Source organism: Echiichthys vipera, assembly GCF_963691815.1.
Source record: "Echiichthys vipera genome assembly, chromosome: 10".
In the NCBI taxonomy this organism is placed as follows: Eukaryota; Metazoa; Chordata; class Actinopteri; order Perciformes; family Trachinidae; genus Echiichthys; species Echiichthys vipera.
In genome coordinates this window covers 24,421,670-24,438,435 of record NC_139835.1, presented here as the reverse complement: position 1 = coordinate 24,438,435, position 16,766 = coordinate 24,421,670, and the positions used below count along the sequence as shown (strand labels likewise).

Here is a 16,766-nt window from a genome sequence, read left to right as displayed (position 1 = left end):
AGGTTTTTTTTTCCCCACTGTTCTCCGTATTTTTTCTTTGAATACTAAACAGTGAGACAGTTAAAATATTTAGTGTGTACTAAAAATGTTGATGCTCCAGCAAAACAAAAATCTTAACCAACAGTCAAAGCTCTGAATTCTGTTACGTCTAATACGGATGAAAATGTCTAAAAGACTGTTTGCTTTTGAAGTGCCTTTCTCCCTCAGTGGGGTATTATTCTTAAAAGCTCACTGATAATCTGTCAAACCTGCCGCCATCAACTGAATAATTTATTTGTTTTTTTCCCCCAATAAACATCCAGAGAGCTCACTGTTCATCTTTGCTTTTCTCAAACCCCTTCTCCAGCCCCGTTGCCAGAGTGACAGCCTCATAGCAATGCTCTGACCCAGGTTCAGGTGAGTGGCCCACAGGGATGCAGTCGTAGCCTTTGCCTGCTGAGCTCATGCGCTTCCTGTTGCGTGCGCCGGGCTGATAGAGCTGCATGGCTGGACGGTCCTGCATGGAGACAAGAGAGCAGGGACATGGGAGAGACAAGCAGCACACACTTTGAATATACATATTAACATATACATTCATCCGCTTTACCTGCGTATTGTTTTTACGAGTCACACAGGGCTGAGGTACTAGCTGGTACAGAAAACACCGTTTTCACTATTAAAATGCACTTCTTGTGTACAGTAGAATAATGATGACCTGAGTAAATTTAATAATCAATATTGATTGGCCTTTCATGCCTTTATTATACAGAGAACAGCTAGAGGTTGACAGGAGATTGGGAAGAGAGAAAGGGGGCGACATGCAGCAAAGGGCCGAAGTGCAGTGTTGAACCCTGGGCTGCTGCTATGAGGACTTTTAGCTTCTGTACATGGGGCGTCTGCCCTAACCACTGAGCCACCGGGCATCCTGATTTGCATGCTTTTGTTCTGTGGGAGGAAGCTGCAGCACCTGAAGGAAATTGATATAAACAAGGGTAGAGTGCTGAAAGACTGACTTCAAGTATCAAACCCTGCGCCTCATAGTAATGAAAGTAAATATCATGTAAATGGAAAACCTTTTCTTTTATACATGACATTTAGGAATAAGGTTACTGAAGAACGCTGGCTGCAATAGTCAAGTTAAAGGGATAGTTAGGAGTTTTTGAATAGGTTGTATGATGTACTTATCCGCAGTCAGTGTATTTCTTTCAGTATATGACGGCCGGCTGCCCCCAGTTTGGAGAAGCAGCGAGGAGGACAGACATGGAAGCTAAGCAATTTACTGCTGTGGATGGAACCTGCAGCTAAATGCATTTCAGCCACCTAAAAAAAATCAATATCAGTTTAACAGAAACAATATTTTGACCTCACAGGACATGGCAGTTGCTGGTCTACCACTACGCCGCACCAATCCATTAGTTTGTCAAGATACTCCTTCACTTCCACCCCAGCTTAAAATTGATTAGGGCTGTTTAACGGCAAAATAAAGTGGTGAAAATATTCTAAATATAGCGTAAACTGATATTGATTTTTTTTTAGGTGACTAAAATATGTTTAGCTGCTAACCGTTTCCTCTCTCTTAGCTTCCATGCCTGTCCTCCTCTCTGCTTCTCCAAACTGAAGGTGGCCAATCAATCCATCTACTGTAAGTAATAGATTGACCATGGATAAGTATCTCATACAGCCCCACTTCAAATAATGTGACCTATCCCTTTAAGTGCTATCTCTATGCTGGCTTTAAGACCTTCAATCATGGCTTATGGGTGTCCTTAAAGAGATCGTTTCTATATACACTGAAAGTAAAGAACCATGAATTCTCTGAACTGATGATTGTCATCTGTAAAAAACAGAACAAAACAGTTACAAGTCTACATCATGAGAGACATAATAATTAGTTGTCACCTTCCCCCCATCTCATGCTCACCTTCTCGCTCACCTTGTTTCGGAGACGTTCCTTCCTGTTACCCAAGTCCTCCCTGTCCTCCTTTCCCAGTTTGTCTCCACTGTCAGGACAGTAAGAATAACCATGATGGTGCCCCTCTTTCTTGGCTCGGTCCTGGCAGTAGCCCTTCCCCCATTTGGTCTCATCTTTGCGCCGCATAAACTTATCAAACTCATAGTGGTGTCGCTGTCGTTTCCTCTCTTCGTCTTTCCCACGGTGATCCTTATCTCTCTGTCTGCGGCTGTGCTGCTCTCTCTGCTCCTTGTCACTCTCAGGTTGACCTCTAGTGGTCAGAGTGGAGGTTAGACAGACACCACATACTGCATATAAGTATTACAGATAGAGTTGTTGTTATTATCAGGGTGTATGCTTTGTCCTACCATGAAATAAAGATGTACATTTACATTCAAGGGTATTTTACCTGCTTTGAAAACATTAAAAACAGGTTTTGTTGTTGTTTTAAGTGCAAATAAGAGACTTGACAATTACTTAGTTATAGCATATTCCAACCCTGGCTGCACCCGTTTATGAATATTTGTGCCTTTAATTATCTAAAAGTGGTCAGCAACAATTCATTAGAATATATAAAACATATATTTGTATTGCCAGGTTGTGAAGTCATTTTTATAGATCCCTTTTGGCTGCAAATGTCCTCTACTAAGTGGTTTAAAGTAGCTATTTAATTAATCAGCAGAGACCCTTCCCACTGACAACCTAACGCCTGACCTGCTGGAATAAAGCTGCTTACTAACACTGAAAACTGCAGGATTGACGTCTCATTGTAACATGGAAATATATCTATACTTTTATTGATCTCTTCATCCACATTATATTACACTGTCAAACTGAAACGATAAATGTCGATGTTTATATTTTGTTGCAGATGCTCCACGGCCTTTTTTTCCCCCAATATATCTCTTTTCATGTTAAATAGGGAGCTATTTTATGAGACAAAGCTAGCCACATTAGCAAAAGATACACTCACCAAGTTACCAGTAACTCCTTAAGTAGGCCTGAATGTAAAGCAGTAACATATTGGACAAATAGTGGCCATCTCACACCAGTCCTTACTTTTCTTTGGGGTCCTTCGACTTCATTTGTCCTCCAGATTTCTCCCATTTGCCTCTTTCTGTTTCCCCAATGTCACTTTTGTCCTTCATTCGGTCTGAATCCACATCATCATCCCTGTCACTCTTCTTCAGGAGCTGAATATACAGATAATACCGGAACACCCCATTGTTACATGTTACTACAATGACATAAACAAGTATGAAAATGATTTTAAGTCATAAAGAGTTACCTTAATTTTGATGTCTTTATCAGACAATTTCTTCTGCTTCTCTGCCTCTTTCCGTTTGCGCCTCTCATCCTCTCGTCGCTTTCTCTTCTCCTCCTCCCTTTGACGTTTCTTTTCAAGCTCTCTTCTTCTTCTCTCCTCTCTCTTCTCCTCTCTTATTCTCTGTAAAGAAAGTTTAACACATTTGAATTGATTTATTTTTTTATTTAGGTCATTTCTTTTCATTCAAGCATTTTTTTAATTTCCTACCTGTTTCTCAATTTTCTTATTTTTGATGTACTCCAACAGTGGTGTTGTCCGTTTGGCTAAAATTGAGCAAAAAAAAAAACAGCAGTTCAGTGATTTTTCTGAATTCCTTTACACCTGAATCTTGATAATTTAGTTAAAAAACTATAATCTGCCATGTCTATGGTACTTTACCTATGAGCTCTCTGGTCTTGGCCTCTATCTCTCCCAGCAGAGTCTCAGGGTTGGCCATAGACTTCTCCTCATCACAGGAGTAATTCTCCAGGAACCGCTTGTACTCTGGGTCTGAGGGGTTAAAAGATCCAGGATGAGTTTATAGCAACATACGTTTAAATATTCAAAGCTGACTATAATGTCTACGTCATTGCATATGATGAGAATGTTTTAATTCTGTATTTCAGTACCTTCTTCAATGCTCCCAGTTTTGGCATCTTTCTTTTTTAGCTTCTTCTTTGAGATTTTCTGGAAGGGAGCAAACTCTACCACTGCCGGATACTCTTGGCCTGAGTAAATATTGAAATAGAAAGGCAGCTCATCATTTAACAGACCAGCAATCAAATAGTAACAATGGCAACAAAAGATCTACAGCTGGCTCGCTCCATAAAATTTAACCTGTAGCTGTAAAACAAACAAATCTTTGTTTGCGCTCAATATAGCAGAATATGTTGCACTGTGTGTCCACATGGCCACCATGGTCAAACTGAATTAAAACAAATACCCTTGTTGTCAATGAAGACGTAGCCATCGAATCGGTCCCTGAACAGGAGGATATCTTCAGGGTTTTTAAAATTGATGTATGCTCTGCAGAACAGGTGAGGGTAGAGACTGTGGAAAGAGAGAAGGAGACAGAGAAGAAGAAGCTATAAACACGATCATGTAAGGGAGAAAGCAACAGGATTTAGTATCATAAGTATAAATATATCACACGTTATTTGTTGATGATGGTGATCATGATTACCTTTGATCAGCTGGAAAGAATTCAAAATAGTCATAAGATGGAAGCGGGCTGAGCTGTTCCTCTAGCTGGTCCTTTGACAGGTTGGGTGGAAGCCTTCGAATCACCACCTGTGATCAGTCAAATATATGTTATTTCTTTAGTTCAGCAGGAAGAAGCTTAATTGTAGTGTAAGTAATTATGTATTTCTGCAAAAAGGGTTTCAACAACATCTATCCTTGAGATGTGGACGTCTCTAGATTTCGCAGAAACACGTCAGAGAATGACATAATGGAATTGTGTGAATGTGATCAGGGTATAGAAAAATGTTAGATATAATGATTTTTACTGTGTATTTCTTCTGCTCCATGCTCATAAAAGGAGCATATAAGGGATTTACATAGCCTGTTGTAGTTGTATAATGTCTTCAATGTGTCTGGGAGAGGAATAACCTTGATGATGTCATCAGAGTCATTTTAATCAGAAAGCCTAAATGCAGTTACAAACTGGGGATGAGCAGCTTTAACGATGACGGCATTTACCAGGCAGGGAGGGTTTTACAGAATACACTTTTGAGTTGCATTATGGGAAGCGTAGTTGCAGCACTTTTGGAGCTTCACATACTTTATTTCATGGAAAGTGCAATGCTAAACCGCGCGAGTAACATTTCAGTCCTCAAACCCACCTGACATGTCAAAAGGCCAACTGTTACAGACTCATGCTGTGCAGGCAAACATCAAACCCTCAGATCTAATGGTTGCCATAGATGCCAAATATGCCTTTTTGGGAACAGGTGTGTACAACAAGACACAAATAATATTTGGGAAGTCTATCAACAAAGGGTTGGAGAGTATGCTGGTGTTATACTGTCTGACAGAGTTAAAAAGCATGATTTGTTGTGAACCTTAAAGATACTCAGGGGGATTTTTAAATTCTATTTTAAACAGAATACAAAAATTTAACACAATCAAATGTACAAAGAGAAAATAAGCATTTTAAAGGCATCACGTTGGGCTCTGTTGGTATTTTAGTTAATAAACAACTGAATTACTCCAATATATAGAGTAATAAATGCTGACAATGAAAGTTGCAGCATTACTCAGATTCCCATGACACCTTGGCAACTATTTGGCGACTTGGGAAATTGGAATATAGGATACTATAATAGTAGGGTCCTTGGTTCAAGTCCCTGTGTGGACCATGTATGGAGCGTGGACTGGTGGCTGGAGAGGTGCCAGTTCTTCTCCTGGGCACTGCCGAGGTGCTGTTGAACAAGGCACTGAACCCCCAACTGCTCCGGGCGCCGGTCACTGGCAGCCCCCTCGCTCAAACATCTCTCCATTAATTGCATGTATAGGTCCTGTTTGTGCATGTGTGTATTTCGGGCCTGTGTGTGTGTAACATGATTAATAATAAGAGTGAAAAAATTTAATTTCCCCGTTGCGGGATAAATAAAGTAATTTTTCTTCTTCTTCTTCTTCTTCTTAAATCGTAAAATGGCAAGAGAGAACCCGTTTTAATCCATAGACGGGGAGTGCGGGCTGTTTGGAGACTGTGTTGTGAACATCTTTTTGTGGTCGGCTTTACATAAAAATAAAGTCTGATGGCAATATGAAATCTAGAATGATTTGAGGGTATTCAGGTCTACAGGTATGTGACAGACTGTGAATCCCTCCTCCTGTCGCTGTCCGCGGTGCTGAAATGATCCCTCCTCCCTCCATGCCTCCTCCTCCATTTCCCACACAGCGTAAACAATGCGACACAAGCTCGCCTACGCACCTTAGTGAAAACCTCTTTCTTCTCCTCTTTCTGCTTCAGGTTCCCGGGGATGTTGTCCTGCTCTCTCGGGATGTCTCTGAACTGGATCTCCACGACGCTTTTCTCCTTGCCCGCGGTCATTTGGTCCTTTTCAGACCTCATTTCTCTCCATCTTCCTCTCGCCCGTGTTAAGTCGCTGTGTGCTCGCGAGAGTACACTAATATCGCGAGTGGAGCGAGATTAAGCTCTCTGAACTGTCTGCATAAGCCCTTTGGAAGCACGCAGCCCCCTTTTTTAGGGTGTGAAACCAAAATAATAATATGAACATGAGTTATTCAGTTATTCTTATGGACTGTAGGATTATTATTCGGTCATTTGTACTGTCCTTAGTTATTTTCATGGTTTCAGATAGATTTTGGTTTGTTTTAAGCTGCATATCTTGACCAGGACACTGTTGAAAAATAGATTTTAATCTCATTGTCTTTTCTTATTAAATGCTGTTTTAATTAACATTAGAAAGGCCTACTACTACTACTACTAATAAAACCCTGGAATCAAAGCTTGATATTGTATGGTGGAAGAAGTATTCGGACCATTATTCAGAAGGATCAATAGTTTCTTTGTTTGTTTTTTATAATAGGGTAAGTGGAAGATTAGCACCAAAAATATACTAAAGAATAGAAATTACTCATTTTTCACAGCGGTTCATTTCAGAATAATATGTATATTATTGGATCATTTATTGATGATTGATGCATTACTGTTTTCATATAGGCCTACTGCGGGGTAGTCTGACCTATAATAGCATAGGCCTACCATAATTGATAACATGATGTATTCGTGTATGATATGCATATCTGAATATACAATTAGTTAAATGTAGTTGAGTAAAAAGTATTTACTCAAATAGGCCACAGTGCTTGAATAAATGTATTTACGGTTACTTTCAACCACTGTCTATAAAATCCCTTAATTGGGCAAATAATTACATTTTAAACTAAATCAGCAACGTGTCAAGTTCAACAAACTTATGCCATACTTCTTTGGTATTGTTTCGTGGGCCTGGTTTTTAAATAGGCTATCATCATACGCAAATACTTAGTTCAGACACATTTATTTATGATCGCATTCATCTCACAGCTGGTTTTCACCAACGATCAGCGTGTCCTTCACTTAACCGCACCGGATCACTGCATACAAGTAAAGCAGTCTGGGCTCCAAACAAGTAGGCTGCATGTGGTGAGAAATAATGAACTCCCACTTGTGCTCATCAATAAATGTCCCAGTGTCTCTCCGCTGCTGCAGGGTGGAGCCAGTCAAGCAGTCCCGCAGCCCTCAGTGTCAGCGTGCAGGTCCGGTGTCGGCCCGCGGGGCTTCGAGCTCATCTGATCCGTGCAGCGTGAACTGCCGGGGGTGGTGCTGCCCGCAGAGCTCCAGCATTCAGGGTAGGAGGACTGGCTCACTGACCGACCGTGGACGTCTCGGCAGGGAACTGGGGAAAAGGGAAAAAGGTCCACAAAAATGACGTTTTCGAAGGGGTATTTCATTGGAAGTTTATTCTATTAAGCGTACTTAATGTGATGCACTGTTTATCTGCTTTTTGCCCAGCAGTAATACAATTAACTTTTTATAAACAGTGATTTCATTTAAAAGAGCGAGAGATTTGTCTCTAAAAACCCGGTGGACAACTTTAGGACGTGTATCAGAAGCGGATTTGGTTTTTATAAAATGACCCTAAACTCACCACTGAGGAAAGATTGCCTGCCACTGCTGGTCTCCACAGAGAGCCGAGGCGTCTCTGGTGTCGACACGGAGCTCTTCAGGCTGGGGACAAAAGTGGAGCAGGTGTCCAGGTCCCGGTAGACCCTGTCTTGGGTGTAAATGACGGCCGACTTAGACGGAGTACAGCCCATCTCTCCTGAAGTTATTACAACCGCTCTCCATTGGGAAAAGGTCCGGGAGGCAAACGGCAAAACACTGACGCCTATTTGACCTGTGAGTGTTAGAGAAGGGACGGAGAGGAGTTGTGAGGCTGGGAGACCTCACTCCTCCCCTAAACCGTAACATGGCATCTGAGGGGACGGTCTGATCTACAGTGGTTCGCACTTCACACAGTGGGACATTGTGTTTCACATTGTTAAAGCTTTGCTGCACAAGAACTCTCATCTGTCTTTTCCATTTTAACCTTTCCAATCTTCAAATGACATTTGATTTAGTTCTATAACTAATAACTTTACTAACATGTATGGGCGATTTCGTACTGTAAATTAAAAATTCTCAGCCATTTAGACACCAGAAATATAATGTGCAGGATCTCAGCGAGGATTTTAAGGAAATTAAGGATATGAATATTATCCCAGCACTGTCATTTAAACATGTTTTATGGGTTTTTACAAATCAACCACTTTATTCTGTTTAACACAAAACACAGATATGCTTTCTTTTAAGATAAATGCATGGTTTATTGTAGGAATTACCCGGAATTGTTTTCACCAAAAACTGCTCATATTTAGCTGGCTCTTTATTCAATTTGTAAATCCACAGGTTAAGCAACACGGAGGGCCCTGCCATAGGCAGTAATAAGTGACTTTAGTCTTTTAGATGTGAGGTGTTCAGGCTGTGTTTGCTCTGCTCAATCAAGCGTCAGAGGGTCACATGTTCCCAATGTCTTTAGGCTTAACCCAAGGTCCAATGCTAAAGTACTCAACACCTTTACCAAGGCACATGTTAACTCCCCTTTTAAAGTGCATTCTTGCAAAATTAATATGATGTACACCAGCCACACTTTTACTCATGCTCATAATGTTCACATTGGCATGTTTTATGTGTTGTCACTTGCAGACACAACCATATCTAATGCACAAGAGGGGAAATCCACAGGAAACCTTTGGTGGAGGACAGGTGCCGATATTGCTTTGACAGTTGTCCTTGGGCTTGGATATGTGAACCTATGACGAGCTGTTGCTATGACAGTTCCACCACCTTATGGGTTGAGATCACGTGCTGGTGTCTGACAAGGTGTCTAACATCACGTCGCTCTCGTACATATCACACTCGAGCGTTAGAGAGAGTCGCAGAGGCGTCTCCAACATCATCTTGTCCTGATTTGGCAGTGGCGTTTCCAGAGACGTGATGCTGGGGTCTTCCAATCTTGGCGTGGCTAGAAGTTCACCAGACTCTGATGTGTTCAGCATCTTCATCAGTGCTGGTGTGTTCAAGCTGCTTCGCACCTTGTCATTGATGTCTGTGCCTTTGTGGACAAAAATGACAACACATCATCATTTCACAAGCTTAAAATACCCACTAGTATCTGAGAACAGATATTTCAAAGACCAAAAAACAACTCCTCTGAATCTGCAGAACATCTGTATCCTACCTATATAGGCATCTGTGTCACCAATGTACATCTCAATGCAGTGGCCAAGCATTGTCACAGAGAAAGTGTCATCCCTTTTCAGTCCAAGAGCCTGCACAGGAAGAAACCACACCAACTTCATACATTTCTTACAAAAACACATCTGTTGGGGAAAAAACAGTCACTTTTATCATGCAATATATTTTTCTATCTAGTCTTCATTTTCATTTCAACTTTGTACAGCAGGTGGTGTTTACTTGCACTTGTAAGTAGTATTTATTTATTCGGTCTTAGAGCTGATCTTATGTACATCTTTTTTTTTCAATAGACAGCTAGCTTTTCAACAAAATGACCTTCAATGACACCCTGTTCTCCTTTCAATGTTCCGATTTCCATGGTTACTCTATTCATGCACTCTCAGTGGATGCTCAACCGTCCTTTGTACAGGTAGGTCTTGCTAAACACTTAAGGTTACTCAAGGTTTTTCAGTGAGAAACAAAACGAAATGGCACTTTACCGTATGAAAGTAGTCAATAGCACTCTCAAAGTCGCCCATGAGGCTGTGTACGTATCCTATGGCAGCGTAAGTGGAGGCGTGCTGAGGGATTAACACCAGTGCCTGACGGTGGTATTCCAGAGCCTGGTCGTACTTTCTATAGAAACAAAAACGATATACGATTACATATCAACTGATTCGAAAAATATTTAATGATGTTTGCAGAAAATAACAATACATTTAATGAACTACATTAACCTTTCCATGCCTGTATTTAGTAAAGGAAAGACAACAAATACAGCCGATATATATTGATGGACAATATCATAGGTCTGTATGCCATCTACACACAAGGAAAGTAACAGCATTTTCAATACTCCTGCCTTTTGAAGGCAATGCGTACTTAGTAGGGCTAGGCAATCATTTATTATGGCACCTTATCTTAAAAAAGTGGCAGCCAAAGGTATTAACACAACAAAATAACATATCTTTGTCTGTAAACACTGCACAGTAGCTATTATCAAAGTGAATGAAGTATGTTTTGAAGCACGGTGATGATACTAATCTAAGTTTTCATATCAGCGCACGCCCAGCTGTGTGTGCATATGATGAATGGAAACATAAAAAACTTTATAAATGTAAGGATAATGCATCAACAACTGAAGTGAGACCTTCACTTTGTATGGATGAAACCCTCCTTAAAATATCAGTCCAAACCTTTTCAAAACAACCACTTGTGTGGCACACATTCTGCAAGCCCCTTATATCTATTGACTGAAGGCTATGCATAATTAATTAAAAGGGTCTTTTCATGAATTCTCAATGAGGTCCCTACCTATGCTGAATGATTGCAACATCACCAGTGAGCACATCTCTGAAAATAGTTTGTAGGAGGAAGGTGAAAGAGAATAAGATAAGGGGGGGATGAACAAATTAGAGGATAGTGCACTCTCCAATCTTCTTCAATCATCCACTCGAGATAAATTTAGCCTCCGTACTAGTACTATGTGCTACCTCAAAGAAGACCGTAAAATCCATCATGCCGTTTAGAAAAAGGGCAGAGCTGCAAGTGTAGCTGAGCCTATTCATGGCCATTCATTCAAACAAAAACAAAAAAACTGCTTCATACTTACTTCAATTTCCGACACACATGACCCAAGTTGTTTAACAAAGGCTCCCATTTGTCCACAGTGACCTTACGTTTAAAAGAAAAATAGCACAAAACATACATTACGGAACTCTTAAAAGGGACATGGTCATATTTCCAAGACGTTAATAGTTCACACATTCATACTTTTTTATTTAAATAAATTAGCGGTTACCTCGTTCCCTATGGCTTTGATCTTCTCCATTGCATCAAGAAACAACTTCTCTCCTGTCTTCCAGCTAAAACAGATGCGCAAAAACTTTGTTACGGCACATCAGAATGTTTTATAAAATCGATCAGACGTCAGCATGTGAGATTTACATCAAGTGTATTATGAGTTACTTAATTTTGTATGTATAAATATAGCTTTAAGGTGGCAGTAACCACACTACAGAAATACATTTTTGCATACAATTTTTATCTGATTCTTTGAGATTTTTGCTGCCACCCGAATACAAAACAGGTGAATTGGAATTTTGTTGCATGCAGTTCACATTTCACACTTCTTATTCCCTTTGTGTGCCAACAAGACTGCCTTTCTCAAATTGGAGGCATAAGGCCTTTCATTGTATGCGTTTGTGACGGCATGACTCACTCTCCATTTTGAAAGGCAACCACCGCCACCTCGTGTATGACAAACGGGTCCTCTGGAGCAATACTAAGCGCCTGGCTGAAGAAACGTTCTGCCAGCTTGGAGTTGTTGGTCAGACCGTACTCCAGACCGATGTAAAGCATGGGTAAGTGACACCTGGATGAGGAGCAGGAGACATCAAGTGTCAAAAGTGTTGTCAAAAATTGGCAAAATTACCAATACAGGCTGACAAAACAGGTATGTCTATGGTTAAAAAAGCACCCATTTATAAAAGGTTAATATGTGGATTTGAGAACTCCAGGACCTGTCAGTCATGTACCTACCCTTTCATCAGCTGGGCAGCAGTGAAGTAGGCAGCCATGGCTTGGTCATGCTCACTCTCCACTGCAAATGAATGGCCATAGGCAATCCACGCAGGACCATACGTCCTCTCCAGCGTGGTGGCTTTGCTACAAGAGACAGAATACCCAATATCTATAACTGCATCTAAAACTATGCAGTGTGCAATGTGGCCTCAAACAGGATGCACTTCCTTTTGCGTGTGCAAATACATACCTGAGGTATCGCCGAGCATGTTCGTTTTTATGGCCAACCATGAGATAGTAGCACCCGACGGCAAACCAGGATACCTGATGAAGGTTTTTATTTAGTTATCAAATACTATACATGTATTGTAAAAAAAAAGAAGGAAATGATGGATGGTGATGTGTCTGCAACACTTACTGGGTTGTTTGGATACAAGTCTACAAGTTTGTGTGAGAGGTAAAACAGCTCTGCAGGAAAAACACACACACAAATAGCTTGAATCTCAGCAAAACCAATTAACATTTATAATGATTGGTCGGCCTATGCAATCCAACTAAAAGTAATTTATGCAAGAATGGATGCCTAGCTATATATATTTTACCATTTGCTTTTCCAAGCTCCACCAGAGTTCCTATGTGGACAGGCAAACAGTTGGCATGGAAGGGGTCTTTAACCATCACCCTGAAATATAAAAACAGAGCAGAATTTAGTGGTCATGGATTTTTAACTGACATTCTCACTGCTACTAACAAATCACTGTCTCTGGTTGAGGTAATGTATGAATTTTAGGCAAAGCTGCACAGTAAAGCAGACTACACATTGAAAATTGTATGATGTTTGTATGATGAAAGCACACAACATTTACAGAGCGGCTCCTTATAAATCTCCACATTACTTGCTGAACAATTCAACAAACAAAGGTCAATTAACTGAGAGGAAACCCAAAGACACCTACATTGATGTGAGTTTGTAGCACATCTTGAAATCACAGTTATAATAATGTCTTTCAGCAAGAGACACCACTACATCCAAGTTGTCCTGAAGACCATTGACCATCTCTGGCACCACCAAATCACTGGGTTTGTTGTACTGCATTGGGAAGGAGAAGAGAAGAGAGTGTGTGGATTGATGCATGTGTTGGGTTTTTAATGTTAGAAGGTGGGAAAGGAGATAAAGCAAGGTCATAAAAAAGGCAGCGAAAGGAGACGGGTGAAGAGGGGACAGAACAAAAGAATATACATAATATTCATTTGTATTTCAATGAATTTTAACTGCATATAAGTGAATCCTGAAGCTTGGCAATACTGGAAAGCGTAATTTGGTTGTTAGCTTACTATGAGGTCAAATTTAAAGGACAAGGCAGGACGGTGGGTATATTTGAGATAGACTCAGGGCCCATGTTCAATGTAATGAGGGAACATGTCATTCTGTGTAACGATGTGGCTAAAGTATGTGCTTTGGAACAACAATGTGTCTGTGGCAAGAAAGGAATACATTATATCAGGCTTTGCCTATAAAAGTAGATACATTAATTGTTGGTTTTGCTATTTTCATATGCTTAGTTAATGATAAGAAAAATATAGAATATAATCAGTCTTAATCATGTAATTAACCAATGACAGCATGTGTTATAAAATTATTTGTAAAATGAAATGCAAAGTCCTCCTACCTTCTTTAACTTATTCTCAAATAGGAAGTGTAACAGCTCCTCCTCTTCTTCAGTACACTGTTGACTCAGAGGAAGTGAGTCGAGGAAGTCTTTCTCTTTTGAAAAATTAAAAGCACGTTTCACAAATACCGTCATTTTACAAATTCTTGAAATGATAATAAAGAAAAGGTGAATCCACATATAGCCTCAGATCAGCCTCACCTTCCTGCGCGGTCAACATGTGGTGGGATGTTAAAAGGTCAAATGCTTCAAAGCAGTATACATCCAGTTTCAAGGCCTCTTTGTAGCTGGACGTGGCCAGTGGTCTGTTGTCCATGGCATCATAGATCTTACCCCGCAGGAGGCAGATAGAGCTGTTGATCTGAAATATTTCACAGAGGGAAGAGATTGAACAGAAAGAGGGCAGAGTCTATAGTACATAATATGACTCATACATTCATATGGGGCCAATGCTCCACCCGCAACATTAACAATACTGTTTTTTTTAGTTTTCCTGTTAAAAATCTGATTGTTTTCAACACACCCTTTGCAGAGCAATACAAATCTACAGTGTTATGTATTGTGTATAGTTTTTTTAAACCAAAGAAAAACATTCATTGCTAATGTTGGTCTTTAAACTTGTGAAAATAACATATGCACATAAAATACATGTGGCACTGCATTTGAGGATTCTGGGAACCTTATATATTCCTTACAATACAAAATAATGTTTAAAAATTATGAGGTATGGTAAATAAAAGCATAGTCAGTGGTGGGTTTGTGGAACTGCGTAAGGCTAAAAAAGAAAATACACCGACAGTAAAGCTACATATTAGCAGTAAGATCATTAAACAAACATATTATTAAAAAATGAAAAAGATAGCGTGGTTATGAACATAACAATGCTGAGTAATAAGAACACATCATGCAACACTGATAAACAAGACAGCCCAAAATCTATCGTCGCATTGGAGTACCCAAATCACAGACTGTATTCAATATATCCCAGTTTTTCAACAGGCTGACTGCCCAGACTTACAGAGGCAGGGGTCATGTCCCAATCCTTGGTTGACTCCGGTGTCCCATTGTCATCTTTCAGAGTCCTGTCCAGCAGCTTTTTACTAGCTGGCTCCTCTGCGTCCAGGATATCCAAGGCCTGCTGGAACTCTTTTGCAGCATACTAGACAAAACAGTCATAAACAAAGATATCTAAAGCACAGGGAATATCTGGTAGATTTCTCTACATTATATTCAGCAATACACGTGAAAGAGGGTTTAAAACAGTCACAGAGTGCGTTTTCAAGTTACTTACATGGCACCTAGCAGCAAGATACTGACAAGCTCCGTACAACTGTGTGAAAGAAAACAAATGTTTCAGACTAGAGATTGACTTCAGGGAGATAATGCTATTGATATGGTTGTGAACGGTTCAAATTAAAATACGCACATATCCTTGTGCCATAATAATCCACTTCCAAGCTTTGCACATGTCAACAACTTACACAAAATAACCTGTAATTACCTTGTCAAGTTTTCGTGAACGGAGGGCATGGGAGGCTCTGTGGTACTGTGAAGTCAAGTAAAGGCACTGAGCTAGCCAGTAGGTGTCCTGGGGATCCTCTGCATGACAAACAGAGAGGAATGGTATTCAATGACAGGCTACACAACAATAACATTGGACTGTTTGGAAACTGCTGTGGCAAGTGTAAAGTTTCATTCCGCAAAACATCTTTCGCTGAGACAACTTTTTCTTTGAAAGTCCTGGAACTTGAAAATTAATCATTTGAAATTTGCTGCAAACTTCAACATTTTTAAGATTTACCAAATCCTGGTTAATTCAGCAACAAACTCGCACTCATGTCTAGTTGTCTGTAGCTACGTTACTATTGAATGTGTTTTATTGTATCTCGTTGACCTTAGTTCATCTTCTTTTTAGCTCACTGTTTTAACCTCGCTTGTCTTCTTTTTAACATGTGCTTTATTGTATCTCGCTGTACTCTGTTTACCTTCTTTTTACCTCATCGTTTTAATCTTTGTAGCATCCGCGATAAACCACTATGATACTTGCATTAGACAGCTGTTCTATGTAAACAGTATGTGTCCCATGTGAAACCATGAATAAATAAATTCACAATAACCCGCCTTCAAAATAAAGTTTCATAGCAGCTGTGACTGCACGTAACAAACGACAAACACGAATCATCTATTAAACGCCAGTCCTACCATCATAAGCTTTGTTACTTCATGTGGCAGATTGGTGGGTTTAGTCCGCTAACATACAGGCTACTAGTCATACAAGAAATAACGGTCCTAACTCACCGTGAGACAGGGACGCTATCTTGTCGGCCCAAAACAGAGCACTTTGATATTGTTGCTGTGGACAAACACACAAAAAACAGGTAGAGTCACTTAAATGTATATTTATTACCGTGATGTGAATGGCTACATGACCGGGCGTCAGCTTTAAGTTAGCCAAAGCAGTGAAGCTATTACAAGGTTTGTTACCATTGGCGACAGGTTCGCTCTGAAAGCTAACATTAGCTAGCAACACATAAAAGTCAGAAATAAATAATAATAATTAAAAAACTCTTACCTGGTCGATGTACTGGCGTACTCGCTTTCTAAGTCTGTCGAGATTCATTTTGACTTTTCTTTTTTTTTGTAGAATGATCCGTGTGACTATCAAAAATGTGTCATTCTTAAAACAGTGTATCAAACTAAGCACAAAACAGTACGAGCTAGCTTGTTAGCAGCGTAAAATCAAATCCGCGGCTTCTTTCTGCAAGCGGTGTCCTGCAAAATTCTACCGTCGGGAAACTAAGGCTGGACAGACAGTTCCACATTTTTTTCACTTTCGCTTTGTATTGCTGTAAAATCATTGTAGATAAGTATAAAAACAATATACAAACATTAAATTCCTTTTATTTATTTATTTATTCGTGGTTTTATTTCTTGTTACCAATCAAACAATTACAAAAGGTTATTTTGCCATTTGTGAAAATTACATTAACCACCAGTGGCGGATATTGGTGCTCATGGGCCCCTAGGCTACTGTTTATTTGGGCCCCC

At 40.0% G+C, this 16,766-nt stretch overlaps 2 protein-coding genes across 3 annotated transcripts; both read right to left on the bottom strand.

Moving 5' to 3' along the window:
- Positions 1 to 138: 138 nt before the first annotated feature.
- On the bottom strand, positions 139 to 6,315 carry upf3a (UPF3A regulator of nonsense mediated mRNA decay; the record flags this gene model as incomplete). 2 transcript variants are annotated; one of them, XM_083921602.1, is made up of 10 exons in its annotated part: positions 139 to 496; positions 1,901 to 2,201; positions 2,990 to 3,123; positions 3,219 to 3,377; positions 3,465 to 3,520; positions 3,636 to 3,746; positions 3,866 to 3,964; positions 4,180 to 4,286; positions 4,420 to 4,526; positions 6,175 to 6,315. In XM_083921602.1, the coding sequence occupies 10 exons, from the start codon at positions 6,313 to 6,315 to the stop codon at positions 308 to 310; spliced, it is 1,404 nt and encodes a 467-aa protein (XP_083777728.1). In that variant the 3' UTR covers positions 139 to 307. The 2 variants fall into 2 exon arrangements, with proteins under 2 accessions (XP_083777728.1, XP_083777729.1); XM_083921603.1 differs by having other exon boundaries at positions 1,913 to 2,201.
- A 2,329-nt stretch (positions 6,316 to 8,644) lies between these two features.
- Positions 8,645 to 16,422, bottom strand: cdc16 (cell division cycle 16 homolog). The gene is made up of 18 exons (XM_083921479.1): positions 16,291 to 16,422; positions 16,017 to 16,071; positions 15,220 to 15,317; positions 15,010 to 15,048; positions 14,737 to 14,877; positions 13,920 to 14,079; positions 13,719 to 13,813; positions 13,005 to 13,138; positions 12,651 to 12,730; positions 12,467 to 12,516; positions 12,299 to 12,372; positions 12,067 to 12,192; positions 11,747 to 11,899; positions 11,327 to 11,390; positions 11,138 to 11,199; positions 10,026 to 10,161; positions 9,530 to 9,620; positions 8,645 to 9,403 (listed from the first exon to the last, which is right to left on the bottom strand). The coding sequence occupies exons 1-18, from the start codon at positions 16,336 to 16,338 to the stop codon at positions 9,150 to 9,152; spliced, it is 1,860 nt and encodes a 619-aa protein (XP_083777605.1). The 5' UTR covers positions 16,339 to 16,422; the 3' UTR covers positions 8,645 to 9,149.
- Positions 16,423 to 16,766: the final 344 nt, after the last annotated feature.

Coding starts and splice junctions, on each gene's coding strand:
- cdc16 (XM_083921479.1), bottom strand. CDS start 16,338: ATGAATCTCGACAGACTTAGAAAGCGAGTACGCCAGTACATCGACCAG. Junction 15,049..15,219: donor GTTCACGAAAACTTGACAAG/GTAATTACAGGT, acceptor TCTTTCACACAG/TTGTACGGAGCTTGTCAGTA. Junction 12,373..12,466: donor ACTTGTATCCAAACAACCCA/GTAAGTGTTGCA, acceptor AACCTTCATCAG/GTATCCTGGTTTGCCGTCGG.